General features: G+C 43.8%; 1 protein-coding gene across 3 annotated transcripts in view; it reads left to right on the top strand.

Moving 5' to 3' along the window:
* The window catches only part of NSMCE2 (NSE2 (MMS21) homolog, SMC5-SMC6 complex SUMO ligase), a 206,518-nt gene that overhangs the window by 56,601 nt on the left and 122,520 nt on the right, over window positions 1–27,397 (top strand). For all 3 annotated transcript variants that reach the window (XM_053395323.1, XM_053395321.1, XM_053395322.1), the window contains exon 4: window positions 23,394–23,547. In XM_053395323.1, the coding sequence (XP_053251298.1) occupies window positions 23,394–23,547 (154 nt within the window). The remainder of the gene's footprint in view (window positions 1–23,393; window positions 23,548–27,397) is intronic.

The raw sequence follows: 27,397 nt of genomic DNA, 5'->3' as shown, positions 1-27,397 counted from the left end.
GACTTCACCAGGGCCACCATCTTAATCACTCTTGGCTCCATGTGCATGGTGGAGCTTAGGCCTTGCTGATCGGAAGGTCGGTGGTTCGAATCCCCACGACGGGGTGAACTCCCGTTTCTCGGTCCCTGCTCCTGCCTACCTAGCAGTTTGAAAGCACATCAAAGTGCAAGTAGATAAATAGGTACCGCTCCAGCGGGAAGGTAGACGGCGTTTCCATGCACTGCTCTGGTTCGCCAGAAGTGGCTTAGTCATGCTGGCCACATGACCCGAAAAAGCTGCCTGCGGACAAACTCTGGCTCCCTTGGCCAGTAAAGTGAGATGAGCACACAACCCCAGAGTTGTTTGCGACTGGACTTAATGGTCGGGGGTCCCTTTACCTTTACCTTTTATTGGCCACTTGCGACCAAGTGAAGATGTCCTGGGCGCCAGGATAGTCCGGAGGTCCGTGCCTGGGGATCACCGGATCTTGCCTGTTTTTGCACACTAGCAACACATCGTGTAGAATTCAAACTGTGATATTTTACCTGCACCATCAGAACTAATTTCAGGAACTAAAAAGTTGCATGGGGGGGGGGGATGCATTGGAAAATACAACTTTTGAGCCATCTGGCCCCAAAATGGCAACTAGATGGCCTGTCCTGGCGGCCATAACCCTGGTTTAAGGAGCCATTTGTCGCCTAACTTACATATGTGAGTTTCTAACATTCGCATGGTCCTCTGGTCTGCAAAAACGTATGCCCTAATAAATTTGGTTACTCTTTAAGACGCCACAATTTCCTTGACATTTTTTCTGAGGTATTGTCTATTTTCTTTTATGGGGTAAAAATCAGCTAGGGAATTTCAGCAAGAGAGTTCCCCCCCCCCCAGCTTCACCTACTACTTCTACTACTACTACTACTAATATAATTTATTTATACCCCGCCCATCTGGCTGGGCTTCCCCAGCCACTCTGGGCGGCTTTCAACAAAATATTAAAATACAGTAATGCATCAAACATTAAAAGCTTCCCTAAACAGGGCTGCCTTCAGATGTCTTCTAAAAGTCTGGTAATTTTTGTTCTCTTTGACATCTGGTGGGAGGGCGTTCCACAGGGCGGGTGCCACTACTGAGAAGGCCCTCTGCCTGGTTCCCTGTAACTCGGCTTCTCGCAGTGAGGGAACCGCCAGAAGGCCCTCGGAGCTGGACCTCAGTGTCTGGGCTGGATGATGGGGTTGGAGACGCTCCTTCAGATATACTGGACCGAGGCCATTTAGGGCTTTAAAGGTCAGCACCAACACTTTGAATTGTGCTCGGAAATGTACTGGGAGCCGATGTAGGTCTTTCGAGACCGGTGTTATGTGGTCTCGGCGGCCGCTCCCAGTCACCAGTCTAGCTGCCGCATTCTGGATTAGTTGTAGATTCCGGGTCACCTTCAAAGGTAGCCCCACATAGAGCGCATTGCAGTAGTCCCAGCGTGCATCAGGTGCTTTGCCAGACCCAGCTCGGTCTCACCTTGTCCAGATAACGCCGAGTGATACAAACTCTGCATAGGCGAAGGAAATCGGCACGTGCATTTAACTGCAAGCTCAACGCTTTAGCTGCAGCTACTGCGGACCAGATCTTGCGCACAATGCAAAACCTTGGTTGCTTTCCCATGCTTCTTTCCCTTGCTGCCATGCCACTGTCAACATAACAACGTTCGGGTTCAAATTCCGCAACACCCCCCCCCGCCCGCCTCATGGTGCAGGCTGAGTTTGCTCAAGTAATGTGTCATACGTGTGAGTCTACTCCCACAGGCATGCCTCATGGGGTGTTTCCCAATCGTCTGGGAGGTTATTGCTCAACCCTAGGTTCCAGCTTTCCTAGGTTCCAGTGCCTCAGGCATGATGTCCAGCAGTCTGTTCCGTCTCCTGGATCAGATGTTAGCCCTGCGGTGATTCTGGCTTTTTGTGGAGGAGCTGGTTTCAGATCAGTGGAAAAGGCAGCCGTTTTGCTGATTAATCGGGCCTTTAGCTTCGCAGTTGCAAATCCCCCCCTTTCTTTTTTTGCACAACGCAAACCAGTTTTGCGCTGCTCCGTTTTTGGAATTTTTAGGTGGCGCTTCGGCAAAAGAAGAAAAGGCGGCGAACAAATGAGTGTTTTTAGTTGGCGGAGGTTCTTTTTAATTCTTTTTTGAGCAGAAACTTTGCAGCCTGATTTCAGTTAGCAGAGATGAGTCACACCAAAGATTTGGTTCTCAGATGATTCAGAAAGGCCACGTGTGACTCAACTTGCAGATTTGCTTTGCTCTCATGATTCTCTCCCCCCCCTCCTCCCTGTGAAATAATGGTTATCCAAATATAAATAAATTAATGATTGCATGAGGAGATTTTTCGACTATGCCCTGGGCCCAAAGCAAATGCAATATGTCAAGTGACTAATTTTCCAGGGGGATTCTTGAGAAAGATTGGTGAAATAATAGTACTATTATTATTTTTTAAAAAACAAGATTTTGTAGCACCCTATTGATGCAAACTTACTTACTTTATACTGTCTTTATATGGAAACTTCCTAAGTAAGGAATGTGTCGGCTTGCAGTTTTCTGTTTTTTTCTGCTGTAGCAATTTCTAGGCACATAGGCTTAGTCAGGCACCAGGATTAGGTGGCCATGTGCCCTACTTTGCAGAGGACTGTCCTCTGTTGGAAGTAGTCCTTTTTAAAGCGATGTCTGTTTTAAAGCTATGAAAAGTTGCCTATCAGTGTTTAGCACCTGGACAGCAAGACCGAGCACGTGGTCCTAGTCTAGCCCGCTATAGTGAGATGCCATGAATTTCTATTTAAATTATAACTATCACTGCTAAAATTGCCTCTACACATACAAATGAGCATGTATAATAATAATAATAATAATAATAATAATAATAATAATAATTTTTATTTATACCCCGCCCTCCCCAGCCAAGGCCGGGCTCAGAGCGGCTTACAAGCAATAATAAAAACAAGTTAAATGATTACAACTTAAAAACAAAATTAAAAAAATACAACATTAAAAAATTGAAACATTAAAATATTAAAATGTAGCCTCATCGCAGAAGGAGAAGGAAAAGAAAAAAGTAAGAGGGGGAGGGAATCAAATTGGCTCCAAGCCAAAGGCCAGGCAGAACAACTCTGTCTTACAGGCCCTGCGGAAAGAAATCAGATCCTGCAGGCCCTGGTCTCATGAGGCAGAGCGTTCCACCAGGCCGGAGCCAGTGTTGAAAAGGCCCTGGCTCTGGTTGAGGCCAATCTAACTTCCTTAGGGCCTGGGACCACTAGGGTGTTGCTATTTATGGACCTTGAGGCTCTCCGTGGGGCATACCAGGAGAGGCGGTCCCGTAGGTACGAGGGTCCTAGGCCGTGAAGGGCTTTAAAGGTCAAAACCAGCACCTTAAATCTGATCCTGTACTCCACCGGGAGCCAGTGCAACTTGAAAATTTAATGCAGATTTTTTTTTGCCTCTGTTTTGGCGATACACTGGATGCGTGCTGTGATGCAATGATGCATCCACCCAATGGGATTGCAAGCAGTGATACTGCTTCTTTTAGGTGGCTGTTCAAGACTGTCTCACAAGTACATGCATTGCTCTCTTTTCAGAGCCGTTTAGCATCATGCTCTTTATTCTAGGGAGGGATTTATTTAACTGGGACTCACTGGGCATTCTAGCAGCATCTGAAGCTACAGTCCTGCAAATACAAAGGCTGTGTGGATCCCACAGTCAGTGCACCATCTGAGATAATCATATGAATGGCTTTAAGGGAGGGGGGAATAAAGCCAAGAGTTCCTAAACTGTGCGGGGGAACCGCCCACACTGCCCTAAATCTGGCGCTAATGTTGCCCACCAGTGTAGACAATACTGTGAACCCGATGGACCTCATGGTAAGACTCTGTGCAAGGGAGATTCCTATTTTCCTACTGTCTTAAAAGAAGAAGAAGAAGAAGAAGAGTTTGGATTTTATATCCCGCTTTATCACTACCCGAAAGAGTCTCAAAGCGGCTAACATTCTCCTTTCCCTTCCTCCCCCATAACAAACACTCTGTGAGGTGAGTGGGGCTGAGAGACTTCAAAGAAGTGTGACTGTCCCAAGGTCACCCAGCAGCTGCATGTGGAGGAGCGGAGACGCGAACCCGGTTCACCAGATTACGAGTCTATTGCTCTTAATCACTATACCACACTGGCACCACCAGTTGCCCCCAAAGCAATAGCTTACCATTCCAGCACCCAAGCTTGGCTCCTGCCAGCCACGAAAGCTTATACCAAGAACAAACTTAGTTGGTCTCTAAGGTGCTACTGGACAATTTTTTATTTTTTAATATATTTCGACTGCGTCAGACCAACACGGCTACCTGCCTGAAGTTAAAGGGGCAGGCAGCCTTTCCTTCTGACAGTCGTGCTTTTGATAGCTGTCTCAGAGACTCCTTTGTCATTTTCAAAATAACCCCAGTACTAAGGGGGTGGGGAAGGGAAGATGCACATTTGGGGATTTCCCCCAGTTATTCAGCATTTTCTTTAATAAAATAAAACGATTTTATCAACATTTTACAAAATCGTATGACAAAGCACACACACAAAAGGCAAATAGAGAAAACCCTCACACTTTTACGTATCCATATACTTAAACATACAGACAATTAGGCTAAGTTGTCGGGAAATGAAAATGAAAAGTCGGTTACTAGAGAAGTGAAAATATATTGTCCCAGAATTCAGCACAGCGGTACTGCTTAAAAAGATCTTAGTTCGTTTCTCTTTTCCTTAGTATTTTATCGATACTGCTAATCTCTTCTGAGTTACATCTTAATAATATACAGTTCCTCTGTGCAGTTTTCTTTTCAATAGAAGTTCCATATAGTTAGTGGGTAGCTTTAGGTGTCCCCAGTTCTGGGAACAAACTCCCCCTCCTTGCGTTTTCTCCCAGGAAATGGATGCTGAGTTTCAGTCTGACTTCCTCCTTTGCAGAACAGAGCTCATCTTTCTTGCCGGAAACCTTGAAACGTCTATGTTAGTTACCTCGTGGCTCTGGTGTTGATAGGAAGCAAGAGCCCATGGGAATAATGGGAAAGGAATTGGATTATGAGGTGTTAGGATTGATGTGCCAATGGCTTCTTTTGATTATATTATGTATGCATTCAGGTTATCACAATTGTTCTACCTGTTGCAAATAATTCCTCGTAGTTCTGAGGTCGCAATAGTACCAGGTAGGATGCTGTGATGTTTTTATGACAAGTTCCTCAAGATTTATATTGGCATGTAGGTGTTTACATGCTTTGGAAATGTGTGGCAGCTTGAGTAATCCCATTCATTCTTGAAAAATGAGGTGATGGCAGAAATTAGAACAGGCTTTGTTTTTTAGCCAATGTTACCTCCTGACAATAATTGTCATAATGTGATATATGAAGAGTTGGCCATTGCCAGCCACGGTCATTGGTTTGTGCTTAAGGAAACAGCTAGATTGTTATTTTACTTTGTAAATTAACCCCTAAATAGTGGAACTGAATGAAGAACACATAACTTCCTCAGTTATGTTCCTGCGTATTAGCAAAGGAAAAGAAAACAAGATCTTACTTTTTAACTAACAGGAACCGTTGAACATAACTGTAATAAAATTATTACCATGCTCGACGTACCGAGTATCCGTCATTCCTATAAATGGTCTTAATATTTTTTAATAAGAGAAATTCATTGGGTAGCACTTTTAATTTTCTTTAATTATACTTGTTGTTGACATCCATCTGCTCTGCGTGTCTCTTCTATGAAAGGAGCATAGAATAAAAGTTAATAACAGTTCACTCATAAAACTTACACATAGCTTTTCCATTAATCCAAATGCTCAATGCAAGATGCGTCGTAACATCACGATTTTTGAAGTAAAGAAATTAGTGTTCGCTTTTCTAGTGCACGAACCCATTTCTTTGTGTGAAATATATACGCTCTGGCTGAGTCATCTCTTGTGTAGTGTGTAGCTGCCCTCATGACCTCCCTAAATAGTGCTGCTGCAAGCAAGAAATCCTGTTCTTGTTGGGTTTTTTTAATGGCTGTGCTTCGGTCAAAAACTAATATATAGGACGGCATAGTTCTCCACCCCATCCTGAAACTAAATTGTTCTGACTAATCCAATTATGAATCACAGCATTAATATAAAGCATTGGAAGGAGTTTTGTGGTAGGTACAATAACAACTGTTTTATCACAAAAAATGATAAGCAGCCACAAGCTGCTGTACATGTTTGTACAAAACGAGTCAGCCACATATATTAAACACTCTCTCTCTCTCTCTCTCTCTCTCTCTCTCTCTCTCTCTCTCTCACACACACACACACACACATGCACACACACACACAGTGTTTCTAGATGAAACAACAATAGGGAAAATGATTACCATTAAAGCTGTTGTTGTTTAGTCGTTTAGTCATGTCCGACTCTTCGTGACCCCATGGACCAGAGCATGCCAGGCACTCCTGTCTTCCACTGCCTCCCGCAGTTTGGTCAAACTCATGGTTGTAAACTCCATGGACAAAGACAACCATTAAAGCTATCAGGTGTCTATTTTAACTGTGCTTGGAGTACTTCAGCCTCGGCAATGCTGCTGCCTTCGTTCGTAGTCTTGAGTCACATGGTTTTTATATAATTTAGCTGAAATGATTATCTTGCGGGGCTCAGAGTGCGATTCACTGGTCACCTGCATGTCTGAGTAGTTACAGAAGCATACCTAGAAGGGGCTTTGTGGGCTCACTGGTCTGATGGTGGGTGCCAGAAGACTTCCTTCAATTTAAATCACACCAAACAGTTTTGCCTTTAGTTGTCTGTATGTAACAAGCAAACAAAAAACCTGGAGGAAAAATGACATTTCACTGCACACCTGGACAAATTGTTCTCATGGTTTGGAAGTGTTCCCCAATATTTATCAGTAGAGTTTGTAAGGGGCAGGTGGGGCTTGTCAACCTAGGAAGGTAGCCCACCTAGAAGAAGGAAAACTCTGATCTCCGCTGCCTTGTGGGATATCTTTGTAATAATAATAATAATAATAATAATAATAATAATATATTTATACCCCGCCCATCTGGCTGGGCTTCCCCAGCCACTCTGGGCGGTTTTCAACAAAATATTAAAATACAGTAATCCATCAAACATTAAAAGCTTCCCTAAAGAGGGCTGCCTTCAGATGTCTTCTAAAAGTCTGGTAGTTGTTCTTCTCTTTGACATCTGGTGGGAGGGCGTTCCACAGGGCGGGTGCCACTACCGAGAAGGCCCTCTGCCTGGTTCCCTGTAACTTGGCTTCTCTCAGGGAGAGAACTGGCAGAAGGCCCTCGGTGCTGGACCTCAGTGTCCGGGTGGAGACGATCCTTCAGATATACTGGACCAAGGCCGTTTAGGGCTTTAAAGGTCAGCACCAACACTTTGAATTGTGCTCGGAAGCATACTGGGAGCACAGTGTTATGTGGTCTTGGCGGCCACTCCCAGTCAGCAGTCTAGCTGCCACGTTCTGGAGTAGTTGTAGATTCCGGGTCACCTTCAAAGGTAGCCCCACATGAAGCGCATTGCAGTAGTCCAAGCGGGAGATACCTAGAGTATGCACCACTCTGGCGAGACAGTCCTAAGGAGTAAACCCATCCCTAAGATGGTTGGATGGCACCCTGTATGCCAAGCCAAGCTGGTGCCAAATGTATTGCTCTGCTTTCCTTTGGACCACATGTCTTATTGTCTGAGCAATCCAGGACCTCTGTACCCACTGCCTGGGCTTGTGCCCCAGGGAGGTCACTTGGGTGCTGCTAATGCAGCAGTTTGACTTCACCCCCGGAGGCACACTTTATTGTCGCTTGAGTCAGATGGATGCCAACAACACCAGCAGCAGAAACTAGGGGATTGGAGTAGATGAGACTCTTGGGGACCCTTTTGACTCTACAATTCTATGATTCTATGAACCAGTTAGTTAACTTTAAAGTGGTTATGTGTGTATTCCTAGTGCACATAGCTGGATTCACTAGAGGCCACACCAAGGTTTTACATTTTATATTCTACTTTAATGGATGAAACGGCAAAGGCTAACCTGTGGATTGTAACATGTGGCAGTCACAACTATGTATATTTCAGTCTGCACATACATGCTGATGACAATGTAGTGCGTGCACACTCAAGAGGATGACTTCCAGACATTCCTAAATATCTTCACAGGAGCTTACGAAAAACTCGGCCTACCGCTCAACATCCAAAAAACCAAAGTGGTGCACCAACAAGCACAAAACAACCCCTCTGCAGCACCAAAATCCAGCTCAATGGTGTGACGTTGGAAAGTGTTGATCACTTCTCCTACCTTGGCAGTTATCTTTCCACAAGGGCCGACATAGATGCATCGTCTAAGGTCTGTGAGTGCAGCTTTCTCCCAATTGAAGTGCAGAGTGTTTGAGGACCTGGACATTCTCAGGGAAACCAAAATGCTTGTTTACAAAGCTATTGTACTACCAACCTTACTGTATGCTTTTGAAACGTGGGCCAGTTATAAACGCCATCTCCAACTCCTCAAAAGATTCCATCAATGGTGTCTTCGAAAAAAATTACACATCACTTGGGAAGACAGGCAAACCAATGTCAGTGTACTGGAAGAAGCAAAGATCACCAGTGTCGAGGCAATGATTCTTCAATATCAACTTCGTTGGACTGGTCATGTTGTTCGGATGCCTGATTATCGTCTTCCAGAGCAACTACTCTATTCTGAACTTAAAAATGGAAAGCGTAATGCTGGTCAACAAAAGAAGTTTAAAGATTCTCTGAAGGTAAATCTAAAAAAATGTATAAACACTGACAACTGGGAAATGCTGACTGCAAGTGCTCCAGTTGGAGAACAGTCTTTATCAAAGGTGTCATGGCCTTTTAGACGCTCGAACTCAGGACGAAAGGGAGAAACGTGCTAAGAGGAAGGCACATTTGGCAAACTCTCACTGTGATCACCTCCCACCCAGAAAGCTATGTCCCCACTGTGGAAGGACGTGTGGATCCAGAATTGGCCTCCACAGTCACTTATGGACTCACTGTCAAGACCATGTGCATGGAAGACAATCTTATTCGGCTACGAGTGATCGCCAAAGAAGAAGAAGACATGTGCAAGGAAGCTATGATCAGCCACAGCTTCCCAGTGTGTATTGCATGTGCACATACTGTATAGCACATGGATGTGGCAATCTGCATGTGGTTTCACACTTCTTCATACACAGAAGGGCTTTGCATTCAGGAAAAACATTGTCGGAAAAGCAAGTGTCTCTTGGATAAGTTATTGGCTCTCAGCTTCTGAGCCCCTGCTGGAAGGATACTTCCCTACCTCCATTAACTTCAGTAATAAAGTCCTCATAAACTTCCTGCCTGTCAGTTCCATGTATTCCTCATTGTGTCGGCAGCATGAACATAAACGAAGTTAGTTGACTTCTAAAACTTATGTGGCAAGGGGGGAGAAGACTGCTTTGTTTTGCAGGAGTTTGATGCCTGTAGCAGAGGATACATTTTGGGGAGGGGGCTTGCAGGATTGCTAAGAGGGCAATGAGGTGAAGTGTCAGAAAGCACGTTGCACATTTAAAAGCTCTAGGTAAACAATAGCTGATATTGATCAACACAATATCTCAAAAGCATGTTTGCACAATATTGGTGGAGAACAAGTGCTGTCTCCATGAGGACTGCCGTCGCCAGTGTTGTTGTCAATAGGTTTTGGGGATTGACCCATCTGCCTGTGTATGTTTTGGCCGCTCCCTGCTTGCGCGACTGTGTCATTCGTAGGTGTTATGGATACACATGGATACACACTATGCCCTCATCCCTGGTTCAAAACCATGCACAACTCAGATGGATTGCCCAATGCCTTTAAGGTGCTGATTGGAATGTATTGCTATTTCTTAGCTGACGTAATTGCTGCAAAACATGTTGCTTTACCTGGATCGCCGTGTTCCTGCCTTTGAAGCACCATGAGCCAAGAAGGTGTTGCTTGATTTAACCTGATGTCTGTGGTGAGAACAAACATATAAACACCACCACAGTGCTCCACGATAGCCTGGACTGAATTGCAGTGCTCAAAGGTAAAGGTAAAGAAAGAGACCCCTGACCATTAGGCCCAGTCACGTACAACTCTGGGGTTATGGCGCTCATCTCACTTTATTGGCCAAGGGAGCCTGCATTTATCTGCAGACAGCTTCTGGGTCATGTGGCCGGCATGACTAAGCCGCTTCTGGCGAACCAGAGCAGCCCACAGAAACGCCATTTACCTTCCCGCTGGAGCAGTACCTATTTTTCTACTTGCACTTTGACGTGCTTTTGAACTGCTAGGTTGGCAGGAGCAGGGAATGAGCAACGGGAGCTCACTCCGTCGCAGGGATTCAAACCGCTGACCTTCTGATCAGCAAGAGGCTCTGTGGTTTAGACCACAGCTCCACCCGTGTCAAATTACCCCATAATTTATCTGGAATTGAGCAGGGGGTGGGTGCAGCTGGAAAGGTACCACAAATTTGATTTTTATAAAATAGTAAAATGTCCTTCTAACGTAGTGAATTGCCCAATCTGCTTCCATAACTTGTCCCAAGAATACACCTTTTCTCTTAGAGAGACTGCACATATTAATTGCTACTGGGCTGTAGCAGCTGTAGTCCTCTAGATGTTGTTGGACGACTCTGACAACAACTGACCACGTTGGCTGGGGACTGGTGGGAGTTGGCGACTTCATATGCTCGTAGGATAGGGAATTGTTCAGACTTGACTTTATGCAATATTTATTTGTTTGTTTGCAACCTGCAATGTACTTCACAGAATCAACAAAAACAATGTACAGTCCTTGCAACCTTGAAGACTATACAGAACCTAAGCTACAGAGAACCCAGGAGCCAGCCAGATATTAAAATCAAAGGAGTGGGAAAGGGGCTGAATCAAGCAAACTATCCCCCCTTTTAAGCATTTCCATGGCAGTAGCTACATTAGTCCATTGCAGAAAAACACAAAGGAGACCTGTGGCACCTAGAGGACTAACAAGTTTTATTACGGCAAGATGCTTTTGTAGACCAGAGGACCGTGCATGCCTTTTTTGAGAGTGGGGAAAATGACGTGTGGTCCACAAAAGCTTACGCTGCAGTGCATTCATAAAGGCTTTTAAGGTGACGCAAGACACTCTGTTGTCTTTTCTAGAAGGCTTAAATTTTCCGAAGCAATTTTCAGCGAGAAAGCTAGGCCTGAACCAGGGCCTAGTTAGCTTTCCGCAATTGGAGTTGGTTTGTTTTTGATGTGTGGAAAGCTTTCAGTGATGTTATTTCTGAAGTAGCGCAGCTTTTGAAGAGCACCACCACATGGTATTTCAGAACATATAGCGTGGTTTTTAAGTCACCTTCCTATAATTATAAAAGCAGGTTTTATCTGTCATGAATAGAACTCAAGAACATCTGTTCCTCCTTGTCTTTCTGGCATTCTTCTAATTTAGTTGAAAGCTCTTGCCAGATTCCTCCCTCACATTTTAATCTTTTTTTTTTTTTTAAAAAAGCAAAGATTTCAGATTATATCATTCTATAGATTTTGCCTCCCAGACAATCTTTTTTCTTATGATGTAATCGCAGATTCATCATCCTCCATGTCTGCTTTTTGTTTCTTCACTGCCTCCTTCTCCTGTCGGGGCTTTTGGACACAATTACTTTAATCATAATTCTCCTGGAGAGGAACTTGACACCGAGAGCTTTCATGAGTGACAGTGTATGTAATACTTCGTATGTTTTTCAGGTTTTTTAAGTTGGGGGAGTTGCTCCCAGATCATGAGAAAAATATAAACGCATGAAGCAGTGGTTTATGGGTCTCACCAGTATTGCTTGTCACCCACGTCTGAAAGAAACGTGCTGCTAGATGGTATCTAAATTTCATCTATTTATTTAATTTTTATACCACCCTTCATCCGAAGAACACAGGGCGGTTCACAAGTACAAAACAAGAATACAAAAATTGTCCCTTTAAAGCGTTTATTGTGTGCTTTATGAGTTGAGTTTGTATTGGCATATGCAAATCTTTCGAAATATTTGAAAGACAAGTTCCTTGGGTGGTAAATTTATTGATTTCACAAAATGTCTGTGCCGTTCAATTGTAATAAAACCTCAAAGGGTTTTTAGGAAAAACAAACAAAATGCTACAATTATCAATAAAAGGCAGGTTAAAAACAGGTATTCAAAGAACATCCAAAAACTAATTAAATTAATCAGCAAGTATAAAACAGGTTAGAATTCATTTAACTTGTCCGTGTCTGGATGCCTTGCCTAAACCAAAACGTACTGAGCAGGCTCCAGGAAGGGCACAGCAAAGTTGCCACCTACCTGTTGTCAATTGGCAGGGAGTTCCCAAGGTTCATTGCTGCCACACTAAAAGATTGATTTCTTACAACTGTGAAATGGGTATTATGCGGCAGATCTAACAGTGCCAGTTACGCCACTCAAAGCAGTTGAACATTTACCATATTTTTCGCACCATAGGGCACACTGGACTATAGGGCGCACCTAGTTTTTAGATGGGGAAGTCAATAAAAAAAAATCCCCCCCCAGCCCCAAAGAGCAGTGTACAGGCTGCGCACAACCTCTCCCTGCCGGAGGGGTTGCACGTGGCTATGGCACAAGCCAAGGCAGCCAGCGGGATGGATCGCGCTGGCTGTTTTGGCTTCCTCTTTAGCCCCGCGCAATCTCTCCCTGCTGGGAGAGCCTGCGTGGAGCTAAAGAAGCCATAGCCCCGTGCAGCCTCTCCCTGCTGGAGGGGTTGCATGCGGCTATGGCACAAGCCTGCATTCACTCCATAGGACGCACACACATTTCCCCTCAATTTTGGGAGGGGAAAAACTGCGTCCAATAGAGCGAGAAATACGGTATTTATCACTCCCTCTAACAGTAAACTCTGGTGTAACGAGGGTAGACAGGATTGTAGCTGCAACGGGACAGCTATGAAACAAGGATCTGTTGGCATGCTTAGGGGAACTCTTGACACTTGCAGTAGTATATGTTTAAACAACACTTTAAGAGGCAGCTTCCTCGGCTGAACAACTCGGTAGCCAAGAAATGTTGGCTTTCAGGTGGAAATGTAAAATGTGTGTGTGTGTGTATGTACAGTTCCTGGCTTGAGTTGCTTATAATATTATGGGGCATAATCAGCTGGAAGGAACCTTGAGGTGTGAGTGCACTGCAACATTTTGTTGCAGATCCCGCTCGTCTTTTTATAATGCTTATCTACTACTTTTCCACAAAGAGGTTCTCAGAGCGCTTTAAAAAGGTAAAGGTAAAGGGACCCCTGACCGTTAGGTCCAGTCGCAGACGACTCTGGGGTTGCGGCGCTCATCTCGCTTTATTGGCCGAGGGAGCCGGCGTACAGCTTCCAGGTCATGTGGCCAGCATGACTAAGCCGCTTGTGGCGAACCAGAGCAGCACACGGAAACGCCATTTACCTTCCCGCTGGAGCGGTACCTATTTATCTACTTGCACTTTGACATGCTTTCGAACTCCTAGGTTGGCAGGAGCAGGGACTGAGCAACAGGAACTCACCCCGTTGCGGGGATTTGAACCACCAACCTTCTGATTAGCAACAACTAGGCTCTGTGGTGTAACCCACAGCGCCACCCGCATCCCACTCAGAGCGCTTTACACAGGACTAATGTGCACTGGTGAGTTAAAGCGTTAAAAATGCATTATAAACATGTGACACCGGAGAGTGCTGTAGCAACCCGCCGATGTAAAATTGCATTGAGAGCCAAATAACTTTTAAAAAGCGTTTTTGCAATCGGTGTAGATCCAGCCATAGAAAGATGGTTTACAATCATGTTTGAATAACGCTGTTTGTAGTCTCTGGAGGGGCAGCGTAAGGACTCATACCTTACTTCCCTGTTGGCCCCAAATGCCTTCAAAGCACCACTGCATTCAGGAATAATAAATAAGGGGTTGTCTTTACTGGCAGCCTTGCACCAATAGAAATAGTTCTTCTGGTTTTCCTCAATTCCCCCTGTGCGTTGCAGACCCTGTGCTCTTTTGCAAGCTGATCCTGATGGAGGACATTCCTGAACAATATGGGGGATGACTCACAGAGCTGCAGTGGATGGGGGAATTGGCAGTTAATTGGTACCCAGCTTCAGCATCTTAAAAAGCAGAGACATCACCTTGCCAACAAAGGTCCGTATAGTTAAAGCTATGGTTTTCCCAGTAGTGATGTATGGAAGTGAGAGCTGGACCATAAAGAAGGCTGATCGCCAAAGAATGGATGCTTTTGAATTATGGTGCTGGAGGAGACTCATGAGAGTCCCATGGACTGCAAGAAGATCAAACCTATCCATTCTGAAGGAAATCAGCCCTGAGTGCTCACTGGAAGGACAGATCCTGAAGCTGAGGCTCCAATACTTTGGCCACCTCATGAGAAGAGAAGACTCCCTGGAAAAGACCCTGATGTTGGGAAAGATGGAGGGCACAAGGAGAAGGGGATGACAGAAGACGAGATGGTTGGACAGTGTTCTCGAAGCTACTAGCATGAGTTTGACCAAACTGCGGGAGGCAGTGGAAGACAGGAGTGCCTGGCGTGCTCTGGTCCATGGGGTCACGAAGAGTCGGACACGACTGAACGACTAAACAACAACAACAAGGTACTCAGCTTTGTGGTGGAACTGCTTTCCCATCGTGCAAAGCCACCACTGGATAGAACCCCAACTTATATATTCTTACCATGATCAAAGTGTTTCATTTACACCTTTCTTGATTATCCTAATGTTAGCTCTATAATGTAGCTCACCATTATTCTCTCCATATTGCAGGTTCCAGTCTGAGAGAGTTAGTCTTGGCTTGCCTAAGGTTACTGAGTGACTTCTTGGATGGTGAAATTCCATCCATATGTGGACATAGACACTTAGCTCCTGCACCGTTTCGGATCTCAACAGTTGTGTAATACTCAGTCCCATTGAATGTTTGCATAAAACTCCTCCTTCCACAGAGATGCACCTTCGGATTCCTAGTCTTTCATTACGACATAGGCATTAAAATACTTGTGGCTAGGCTTGTGAAAGAGGTCCAGACTACTGCTTGCCGACAGGAGGCTGTTTGTCTGTGCTCCTGATAGTACAGTGGTACCTCGGGTTAAGTACTTAATTCGTTCTGGAGGTCCATAATTAACCTGAAACTGTTCTTAACCTGAAGCACCACTTTAGCTAATGGGGCCTCCTGCTGCTGCTGTACCGCCGCTGCACGATTTCTGTTCTCATCCTTAAGCAAAGTTCTTAAGCCGAGGTAATATTTCTGGGTTAGCGGAGTCTGTAACCTGAAGTGTATGTAACCTAAAGCGTATGTAAACCGAGGTACCACTGTATGTCTCATTTTGGAGAGTTCCTTTGTACCTGTGCAGTATTCCAGGTGTGATGCCCAACCTTGGCAGGTGAGAATTCCAACGCCTCCCTTTGACATGACCTTGTAGTGTGATCATAATAATAAATGCCTAGGTGATGGACCGGGAGCACCCGTGGTTGCTGAGGTAATTTGGCCAAAGTGGTGCCATTGTTTTAGAAATGATGGGTTGCTCTCTGGAGATTTAGGGAGGGTGTGCATGTGTGTCACACGTAAAGCAATGTGTATCTGAAATTGGAGCAGAGAGGAGGGCCTTGGAAATTTGTTTTGGCAGATGAACTTTACCTGCATACAAACCTAAGAAAATCTCTGCTGGATCAGAGCAAAGGCCCATCAGTTCTCACAGTTGCCAGCCAGAAGCCCACGGAAAGTCTGTACACAGGATCAGTTTCTCTCTGATTATGTTTTGAGAAATGACATCCTGCTAACGCTAGCTAGGTTGCCAGCCAGGGAAAGGAATTTTAGTTGACTAATATAACGCCAATCCTGGTCTGACTTCACTGGCTGCCAATTAGTTTCTAGGCCTAACTCAAAAGTGCTGGTTCTGACCCATAAAGCCTTAAACTGCTCAAGAACACAATATTTCATGGACCACTTCTCCCCATATGAACCAACCTGCACCCTGCAGTCATCATCGGAGGCCCTTCTTTGTGTGCCCCCTCTTTGAGAGGTCCGGAGGGTGGCAACACAAGAACGGGGCCTTTTCTGTGGTGGCTTCCCGCTTGTGGAATGCTCCCCCCAGGGAGGTTCGCTTGGCTCTTTTATTGCATACCTTTAGGCTCCAGGCAATAACATTCCTCTTCTCCCTGGACTGTGGAAGAGGGGTTATTGTTTTTCCTTGTTATTATGTTATGGGTTTTACAATATATATATTGTAGATCACTCTCTGATCTTTGGATGAAGGGCAATATAGAAATTTAATTAATAATAAAAATTCAGTAAAAATAGTGTGTGGAGCATATAGACAGGGAACTTCGAGATCTTGGCTGGAGAGGTGAGTTGTTAGAGGAACCTACAAGCCTCTGTATAGCCCCAGAAGTATTTGCATAGTGCTTTTGAACACTGGTTTTCAAATTGTATTTCCAGGGAATCTGATTATTCCTCAGACACTTCATGGGGATTCCTCCAGTAAAAAGATTATTACTTTTCAACATACTTCCCCCAAAAGTGTGTCCTTCCTTACTAATCTTCCCCTGCGTTGTGTAGCCACAGACAAATGTTCCTAGGGGGTCCCAAAAGCCCCGGCTGTGCTCCACATTCATTCAAGGTGCACTCTAGAATATGCCTCTGAAAATGCTTGTGTCAGTCTTATACTGACAGAGCTGGATTTCTGATTTTTTTTACTTAAAGTTTTTAAGCTCACTCTGTAGCTAGAAAGACAGTCCCTTTGATGTTCCCTGGAACAGTGTGCAGGCACCCTTGAAATTTCAGGATATCTTTGCTAAGATATTTGCATCTCATCTAGTCAGTTAAGGACTCAGGGATGTGATTGTGCTTTCCAGTCAGAGATGGTGCTTTTGGGATGCTCCTGTACCTGCAAATGTATACCTACACCTGCTGAATCAGGCCATCCTTTTTACTCACTCATGTCCGATAAGTCCCTGCCCAAATGCTGGCATAGAGAGAAAGAGTCAGGACCACGCTGGACCTCTCTGCTCTGAGGGGAAGGAGGGTGGTCCAGCCTTTCCCATTGACCATGCTGACTGGGAATGATGGGAATTAGTAGTGCAACAACCTATGAGAGGAGCCAGATTGTTGAAGGCTGAACATGGTGGATTCATCCAATACATTGGCTTTCCCCCCCAAGCAACACTTCAAGTGCTTTTTGTGGCAATCTAATGTGCTGTTGAAGGGCGCGGGTGGCGCTGTGGGTTAAACCACTGAGCCAAGGACTTGCCGATCAGAAGGTCGGCGGTTTGAATCCCCACGACGGGGTGAGCTCCCGTTGCTCGGTCCCTGCTCCTGCCAACCTAGCAGTTCGAAAGCACATCGAAGTGCAAGTAGATAAATAGGTACCGCTCCGGTGGGAAGGTAAACGGCGTTTCCATGCGCTGCTCTGGTTCGCCAGAAGCGGCTTGGTCATGCTGGCCACATGACCCGGAAGCTGTACGCCGGCTCCTTTGGCCAATAAAGCGAGATGAGCACCGCAACCCCAGAGTCGGCCACTACTGGACCTAATGGTCAGGGGTCCCTTTACCTTTAATGTGCTGTTGTGCACCCAGTTTATAAATTACTATTGAAAATATTTCATTTCTGGTGACATTTTCTGTTATGTTCTGTTCTCTGTATCACCTTTAATAGCCTTAAGGTGTTCATGCACGTGTAATGCTAAGCGGGTCTCTTAACACCTTTATATGCCACCATTCTGTGTGTAGCTAAATTTTACTGTCTTTCCAGAGTTTTCATTCTGATCAGGAGCCAGTCTATATATTTTTTAAAAAATAATATTTATTAAGATTTTAAAAGAAATTACAAAAATAATAAAAAGATAGAAAAAAACCCACAAAATACAAAGGAAATAAAAACACATAAAAATAAATCCATCTTTCTGTGTCTTGCCTTTCATTTACTTGTTTCCCTGACCTCCTCACACCTCCCTTTTTTGTATTCCAGTTCGAATGGTTAATTCAGCAAATCCTTTCCCTCTTTGTTTTTATCTTAATTCTTTATCTTAACATATTATAACTTTATATTTTCATCTCTTAACAATCCATTTTTACATACTCCACCCAAAAACGTTATTAAAACCTTCTAAATCCAAAATGTCTGTATTCTCAAGAAGCAGCCATTCTTTCAACCAGCAGAATGCTGCTGATTCATAATAGAGTTTAAGGTCTGGCAGGGTGAATCCACCTCTTTCCTTTACATCAGTTAATATTTTAAATTTTATTCTGGGCTTCTTGCCCTGCCAGACAAATCTAAAAATGTCTCTCTGCCACTTCTTGAAACAGTCCATTTTGTCCAAAATTTGCAATGATTGAAACAAAAATAACATTCTTGGCAATACATTCATCTTTATAACAGCAATTCGACCTAACAAGGAAAGCTTCAAATTTGACCATATTTCTAGATCCTTTTTCACTTCTGACCAACATTTCTCATAATTGTCTTTAAATAAATTCAAGTTCTTAGCGGTCATGTTAACCCCCAGGTATTTTACTTTCTTAACCAATGTTAAACCTGTCTCCTTCTGAAACCTCTCTTTCTCAATCGGTGTTAAATTTTTCTCAAGAACCTTAGTTTTTAACTTGTTCAACTTAAATCCTGCCACATGACCAAATTCTTGAATCAATTCTAATACTCTTTTAGTACTAGATTCTGGCTCCTGTAACGTCAGTACTAAGTCATCTGCAAAAGCTTTCAATTTGTACTGTTTAGCTCCGACCTGTATACCTTTAATCAAACGGTCCCTTCTAATCATATTTAGCAAAACCTCCAGGACCGAAATAAAGAGCAATGGGGAAATTGGGCAGCCTTGTCGTGTCCCTTTCTCTATCTTAAGTTCCTCTGTCACCACATTGTTAACAATTAGTTTGGCCTTTTGTTCTGAGTAAATTGCACCTATACCGTTTTCAAAACCTTGACCAACCCCCATCCCCTGAAGATTTTTCTTCATAAAACTCCAAGAAATATTATCGAAGGCTTTCTCCTCATCTACAAATATTAAGACTGCTTTAGTATTAATATTCACTTGCAGTTTTTCCAAAATATTATATTTCTCGTGTTGTCAGACAAGTGTCTGCCCGGGAGAAAGCCAGCTTGGTCTTTATGTATCTCCTCCACTAATACTTTTTTTAGTCTTTTAGCCAAAATGTCTGCAAAAATTTTGTAATCCACATTAAGCAAGGATATGGGGCGGTAGTTCTTAAGTTGTGTCTTTTCAGACTCAGTTTTCGGTATAAGTGTAAGATAAGCTTCCTTCCACGACTCTGGCGCTTTTTTCCCTTCCAAAATTTCATTACAAACCTCCTTTAGTGGTTGAATTATCCAATCTTTCAGAGATCTATAGTATTTTGAGGTTAAGCTGTCCGGCCCTGGAGATTTGCCCAACTGCATATTCTGGATGGCACCTTCCACCTCCTGTTCTGTGATTTTATAGTTACAGAAAGGTAGCCGTGTTGGTCTGCCATAGTCAAAACAAAAATTTTTTTTCCTTCCAGTAGCACCTTAAAGACCAACTAAGTTAGTTCTTGGTATGAGCTTTCGTGTGCATGCACACTTCTTCAGATACACTTGAAACAGAAGTTGCCAGATCCTTCTATATAGAGGGATCTGGCAACTTCTGTTTCAGTGTATCTGAAGAAGTGTGCATGCACACGAAAGCTCATACCAAGAACTAACTTAGTTGGTCTTTAAGGTGCTACTGGAAAGAAAAAAAAATTTTTGTTGTGATTTTATAGTTCAACATTAACTTGTTTTCTTGAGAGATTTTTTGTAGTCCATTTGTTTTTAAGAATTGGTCTATATCGAACTCTTTCTGTGGCCCTTGTGTATATAACTGTTTAAAGTACCTCTGGAAACATTTTCTAATTTCCACTGGATTCTGAATATTCTTTCCTTCCTCTTCCAAGTTAGTAATGGTGTTAAGTTTTTGTCTTTTTTTCATTTGCCAAGCTAACAGTTTCCCACATTTATTAGCCGATTCAAATGTCCTTTGTCTCATCTGTTTAATTTTGATTCTATTTCCTGATTCATCATTTTCATATATTGGACTTGGTATAACTTTATTTTTCTCAGAATCTCTTGTGACTTTGGTTTCGCTCTCAGTTTCTTCTCACCCTCTTTTATTTTTTCCAAAATTTTGCCTTTTTTCTCATTTTGAGTTCTCTTCTTTATTGCATTCTGTTGAATTAGAAACCCCCTCATAACTGCTTTGCTTGCGTCCCAGATTACTCTTTTTTCAATGGTAGTGTTCATATTTATCTCAAAATAGTCTCTCAAGGTTTTTTGGGCCTTCTTAGTAACCTCTTCATCTCTAAACAGGGTGTCATTCATCCTCCATCTGAAGGAACCAGTTGGTGTTAGTTTCATCTCCATTTTCACAGCATTATGGTCGGAGCAGGTTTTAGGGCAAATTTCCACTTTTCGAGTCTTAGGTGCCAGTCCTCTAGTTATCCAGATTAGGTCAATTCTTGTCCATGTCATTTTGGGTTCAGAGAAGAAAGTTCCCTCTCTACCCAAGGGATTCTTTGTTCTCCAAATGTCAATTAAGTCCATATTGTCAGTCATCTCAAAAAAGGTTTTTGGTAGTCTACCATCCTTAGTAACTACCTGTCTCTGTGCCTTGTCCATATATGTGGATACCACTCCATTCATATCTCCCATCATGATAATGTTATAATCCATATAGTCCAGCAATGTCTCATGCAACTTTCTAAAAATTTCCGATTTCCCCTCATTTGGTGCATAAACTCCTACTATCAGAAATTTCTCTCCTTGTGCTCGAATTTCAATTGCCACAAATCTTCCTTGATCATCTTTAAACATAAATTTCGGTGATAGGCTCTCTTTTGCATAGATCACTACACCTCTTTTTTTTACCTTGTCCGATGAAATAAACTCTTTACCCAATCTTTTATTGATCAATACTTTCCTATGCAGCCTTATCACATGTGCTTCCTGTAGACAAATAAAGTCCAATTGTTCCTTTTTCATTAAATGAAAGACTTTTTTCCTCTTCTCCGGGGAGTTAAAACCATTAATATTACAACTTAATAGTTGCAGAGCCATGGTGTGGTTACTTTGCTTTTCCTCCAACTGCACCCAACAATTGTTCTTGTTCTGTCGGTGGTATCACTTTCTCTAAGTTGTCCAATCCAAATGATAGTGATGATATGTCTAATATTCCTGGTTTTAGTGCTCTTAGCTCTTCTTCAGATTCTTTCTGCAAATCTTCTCCGTGATCTTTCAAAAATCTTTCTTTATCTTCCACTGATCTTATTTTTAATTTTCTTCCTTTGAAAGTAAAAGATAGGCCTTGAGGGAATTCCCACCTGAAAACAATTCTATTACTTCTCAACAGGGTCACCAGGTCTCCGTAGTTAGACCTAAGATCCAGAAGGTATTTCGGAATGTCTTTGAATATCTCCACTCTTGATTGATGTATTTCCAAGGTCTTCTGAAAATGCAGACTCAATATTTTGTCTCTCTCCTCTTTTGTTCGGAGGGTAATCAAACAGTCTCTCACCCTGTTCTTTCTCCCCCCTCTTCCGAGCCTGAAAGCACTTACTATCTTGATATCTTGCTTCTCTGAATCTAAGTTCCAGAAGTCTGCAAATTCATGCATAAGAAAGTCACTTAGGTTATCTTTCTCAAGTTCAGGTACCGCCCTGATTCTTAAATTTGTCTGTCTTTCCTTCAGTTCAATCATAGATAACATTGACCTGTGGTCCTCAAGTTGCCTACATATCGGTGGTATCTTTTCCTCTACGGCCAGTGCTTTTTCCTTTGCTTCTTCAGCTGTCTTTCGGGTCAAAGTAGATTCCTGCAGCAATTTCTCAATAGATTCTGTGTTAGAATTCACCTTCTGTCCCAAATTATTGATGCTTGTAGTATTCTGATCAATTATAGTTGATGCTTCAGCTACTTGTTTACTCAGTTTTTCCAGAGATTCATTAATTTTGCCTAATGCCACAGCTAGAACATCTTCAGATGCCATTCCTTTTGGATCAACTTGAACAGGTGCTGCCCCCGATGGTGCAGAAGGGCCAGATGCTGATGCTCTTCGCTGCTGCCGAATTTTCCCAGATCTTGTTGTTTTTTTCCTGAGGCAAGTTTGCCATAACACTTTATCTGAAGCTCAAGGTCAGTCCCACGGCCGGAGTTTATTTTGCTGTGGAAAATTCCCCTGGCCAATTTGGAGTTGAAAATTCCCTGGCCAGTTGTAACAATTGCAAAGTTCCTCTAGGGGGACACAGTAACAGTCAATTCTTGTTGCATTAAAGTAACCTTTCCCAATCCCCCATTTAACAAAGTAAACAACTGTTTCAATTTCAATTTCAGTTACTTTACAGTTCCTTAAAGTCCGGAGAAGCCAGTCAGAATCAAAGGTATCTCACTTGCAGAGTTAACTGTCAAAAGGTTACAATGTCCATAAACAGCGCGATTCACAGTACGGCAATCTCATTAACACTTGACAGCCCGTTCCCAGGCATTAAGCGGTGGTCTTTGTTTCTTTTTCCTCTCTTTTTGCAGGCAAAAATACTTCTCCCTCTTCCCTCCTCTCTCCTGCAATTCAGGGAGGGAGATCTTTTGTCTTGATGTTAGGGTTTAAGTCCTTTTAAAGCGATTTTCCAGGTCTTAGTTTAAATAGTCTTTGCTTTGATCTGTTTACAAGAAACGGAAGGCGGACTTCCTGTTTACACCTTCCCGTTTTCGGTACCAAATTAGTGCTTTTTCTTCCCTTATTTTCAAATCTTTAAATTCAACCTACTTACGGTAGTTATTTTGCTGGCCGAATTGTCACAGGAAAAAAGTCCATGCTCTCCGGCAACAGCTGTGCGGCTTCACTCCACGGAAGAAGCAATTGACTCTCAGCACCGCGCCGCTCACCCCGTTTCGCTCCGGAGCCCGGAGCCGGGTTCCTTTGCAAATTGGGGGGGCGCTGAAGGTGCCCGCCGAGTCCACCGGTCACAGGCTTCACCCGCCTGTGGTTTTTTGAAGGGTCCCCGCTTTGCCGCAGCGGCAAGACCTGATTTCCGTAGAGCTATCTCCCTCCGAGTTAGAGGGAATCCGCCATTGCCGATGGCACTGACTCCGGAAGTCAGTCAGTCTATAACCGTAATGCAGTAATCAGATTTTAATGACAACTGCAGAATATATAAATAACCACTTCTGCCCGCTTTCAATCCCAGAGTTTAATAGCAGTTTGTTGGAGCTGAATACAGGGGAAAGTCCCATAAATTTACCAATACTTCAAGTATAGCTGCTCCCTCTCCTCTTTAAAATGGGACGAGAAGCATGATGTGCTCTGGCGAGTCACAAGATTACGGCTATTTATTTATTAATCTAATTGTTTATTTTCTCTCTGTTTTTCTACAGCTAAAGCGAGACAAGCCAGAAACATTGCCCGATTTGAAAAATGTAGTTGAAGAGAAGTTTGAAGCCTTGGAAAGCGGAAACAGTGACCTTGACTTGCAGGGAAATGAGAAATATGTTCACTTTAAGGAGCAGCTCAGGCAAATGAAGGCTCAGTGTAAGTCTTTTCTTTATCACTATACTTGGAGAGTTCTGAGAAGGTACAAACAGCTGATCCCCTCTCTTAGCTCTGTCTCTCACTGTGAACCTTGAGCAGGGAAGCGACTCTCAGGTGAGGTTCCCAGCAAAATAGGAATTTAATCTCCCTGCGTCGTTCCCACCAGCCTGCCCCTCAGGATGAGCTAGGGTGAAACGGGATATTGCCAAAAATTCCCCAAGCCTCATTTTGTGATTGGGAGCCATGCTGGAGCTCCTGATCCCAGTTTCTTTGTTCCTCTCACCCGTTTATAAAGTGTGCTGTTTATAAAGTGTGATTTATGCGATATGCTTAGTTTGAATTAATAGGTAAACTTAAAATGCATTCTGCAGAAGACCAGTTTTCTTTTTCCTTTTTAATCTGCTAGTGAATTGTTTAAAGTACAAAAGGCAGCAATTGGGGAGCGATCTGTGATTTGCATTTCTTCCGTAGGACTGGATGAAAGTTTTCACTCCATGCAGCAAAACATAACGCAGTAGGTAATAAGCAGTGATTCCACCCCCCTCCCCCTTCTTGAGTCTCTCTCACGGTGCTGGGCTTATTTGCATGCATATGTAATGCAAATCTTGCTTCACATCCCTTTTTTATGTTTGAAGTCGAGCTTTTTTTTATTTTACACTTATGCTATATTCTCGTTTTGATAGGATCTTTTAAAGAAGGATTAGGTAAGCTGTTTTCATTTTGTCACTCTTAACAAATTGCTTCAGTTTCACAACCCAGGATATGTTGCAATCCTAAGGAGACCTTTGCTTTAATCATGGAACTATATTGTTGGAAAATGCTTACAGTGTCTGTTCCCAGGTTTTCGGATTGGGCACAAGGAGCATGTAAGGCTGTAGCCTATTAAAATCCCTTATGGCCTAATTCAGCTTGCTCTCAAAATGTGCTCCAGGGAACTCCAGGTTTCCTTGTAAGCTTCTCAGGGGATCCCCTGTGAGAAGACAGGCCAGGGTTTCTCCACACTCCTGAGTTTATTGAGCCCTCGATGAGCTTACATAGTTCCTGTGGACCCCAACCCAGATTCTTTGGAATGCAAATGAAATAAAGTCAGGAAATACCAATATACGACCAACATTTGTTAACCATCCATCCCTATTGCTAGCAATCATAAAATGTAAAATATATCTTATTAAATGCAGATGTTCCGCCTTGTCATCGTAAGGCACACTCTCTGGGAGCCGGTGTGGTGTAGTGGTTAAGAACGGTAGTCTCGTATTCTGGTGAACCGGGTTCGATTCCCCGCTCCTCCACATGCAGCTGCTGGGTGACCTTGGGCTAGTCACGCTTCCTTGAAGTCTCTCAGCCCCACTCACCTCACACAGTGTTTGTTGTGGGGGAGGAAGGGAAAGGAGAATGTTAGCCGCTTTGAGACTCCTTTGGGTAGTGATAAAGCGGGATATCAAATCCAAACTCTTCTTCTTTTTCTCTGTATACCTTGCCCCCATGTCCTTTATTTCTGAGGCTAATTACATTCATCCCACTATACCTCACAAACGTATTCCCCCCTCCTCAGTCCTTTTCCCTAGAACTTTGTTCATCTCCTGCACAGTCCCACCCACTCCAGGGTGGTTGATACTGACAGCTCTAGGAAATCATGCAGAAGATTCCCTGAAAGGCAGCCTGACTACCAGGAATGAACCTTCTTGTCTCATGCAGAGCTCCAGGGGGAGTCCCAGGATGAACTCCCAGTTCACAAGGTGCAGTTAGGAGGCCCAGTTGACTTGGCTGGCATGCCATGTGAGGGCTGGATTATTCTTCTTCTGCTGCATAATCAAAAATGTCTTGGAAACCTCCACAATGTGATTGGGATATCTGATGTGTGGATTCTTCCTTGGGCGGAAGGCGTTCCTAGAAGGGAAATTGTCACTGAATTATAATTTCTAGCTCAGAGCGCGAAGGAGCAATTGCAGGTTCCGAGTACTTATACGCTGCTTTATGCTGCAAAAGGTTCTCATGGCGGCTTGTGAAAGAGCCTTGTAATCGCATTCAGATCTGGTGTTCCAAAGAGGAATGTGGTGCCAGGATTATTTAGGAGTCATTTTAGCTTCCACCTACTAGGCAGCAGAGCTCCATGGGTTTTGCCCTAAGTGCAGCTGGATCTCAATTCCTCCTTGCAACTGCCGCCCCTTTCTTTACATACATTCTTGGCAGCATCAGCAAGGAGGCCTCGTTGAAGGCCTCTTGTCATGGCATCACCTCCTGCTCAGTTCCTTCAATGGTGCAATGGCAGTATTGCGGGTGTAAGGAGACCTGGGATTCTGGAGTTCCCAGGGAACCAGATGCCCTTAACTATAAGGTGAAGATTCCACGGCCCTTCTTTGCACATTCCAGAGCCCACACATGAGTATTGCAATATAAGGGAAGTCCCCCTGGTGCTGTTGCTGTCTCTCTGTGCCTTTGTTGTGCTCATCTTTTAAGTGGGGGGGGGGAATAGGACTTGTCCCCTTTAAATATGTTGTCAGGTGAGCATTTTCGTTTCTGTGTAGTGCTGCTTTTACATGTTTTGCTTTATTATTTTTGCACACACGTGACTAATAAATATGGCAACTAGTAAAATTATTACTAATACAGTGGTACCTCTGGATGCGAACAGGATCCGTTCCGGAGCCCTGTTCGCATCCAGAAGCGAACGCAACCCGCGTGTGCGCGGGTCACGATTTTGCTGCACATGACATCATTTTGACCGTCTGCGCATGTGCGAGCGGCGAAACCCGGAAGTAACACACTCCATTACTTCTGGGTTGCCGCAGCGCGCAACCTGAAAATACTTATCCTGAAGGTAAGACTGTAACATATAGGTTACATTTTATAATAAACTATTTTTAATAATAAAATAATATTAATAATATATGGGGTCTTAGGGGAGGGGTAATAGCTTTGGTGGGAGACACGTTGTGCTCGTACTGCGGTAGTTTGTTCACCTTTGGTCCTCATCCTGCATTAAGCTCTCACCTGTGGCTCCTAGAAGATGTCAGCATGTGACAGTGGCCACACCCTGGGAACTGCTTCGTCTGGCTGACTAAACCAGGTGAGCGCAGCCAATGGGTCTCAAAACCTTGGTGAGATAGGGACTTCTCCTACATGAGAAGATAGGCTCTGGTGGGTTGAGTGGAGAAGGCCAATGGTCCAGTGGTCAAGAACGTGGTTTCTGCACTTGCTGTAGTGAGGGGCAGATGGGGCCTATCAATCTGCCAAGGTAGATGGAAGCCCATCCAAGAAAAGGTTAAGGAGTAAATCCTACACAAAAATGGGGTGGAGTCCCTAAGGCGGTTGGATGGTGCCTTGTACGCTTCCTTCCAGCAGCTCCTGCAGCCAAGCTGGTGCCAAACGTATTGCTCTGCTTTCTTTTGGACCACATCAGTGAGGCCGAGAGGGTGGCGGTCTTGTTGCATCTCTATACCTGTGCCACTAAGTTGATGTTTTTGTGTGCTTGTGTGTGTGCTTGCTTCACGAGGTTTCATGTGAGTGATGCTAGCAGTTAAGAAAATGGCCACAAGGGACAGCTAGGGAATGTGGCTTAAGTGAGGAAGGGGAAAGGATCAAGAGGGCAGATCCTGCCCTTCCTTTGCTCCTAAATGTGGTTGACAGTGTATGTGTACACAGCCCTGTGTTTGTGTGCCTCCTGCATGGCCCAGGAGCAAAGGGCCCTCACCCCTTGCCACTGCTATCAGATGACCCCATGCTGTAATCAATGCAAAAGGAAGCCTGCTTACTTACACAAGGACTTTCTTAACACTTCGTGGAATGTTTCACAATAGATAACTGGCGGTCAGTGGACTGGTCGGCGTCCCAACTCTAGCTGGAAGGGTGA

Source organism: Podarcis raffonei, chromosome 7, assembly GCF_027172205.1.
Source record: "Podarcis raffonei isolate rPodRaf1 chromosome 7, rPodRaf1.pri, whole genome shotgun sequence".
NCBI classification, from domain to species: domain Eukaryota; kingdom Metazoa; phylum Chordata; class Lepidosauria; order Squamata; family Lacertidae; genus Podarcis; species Podarcis raffonei.
Note: the sequence above shows the minus strand (reverse complement) of the source record. Positions and strands in the feature narration are given on the sequence as shown.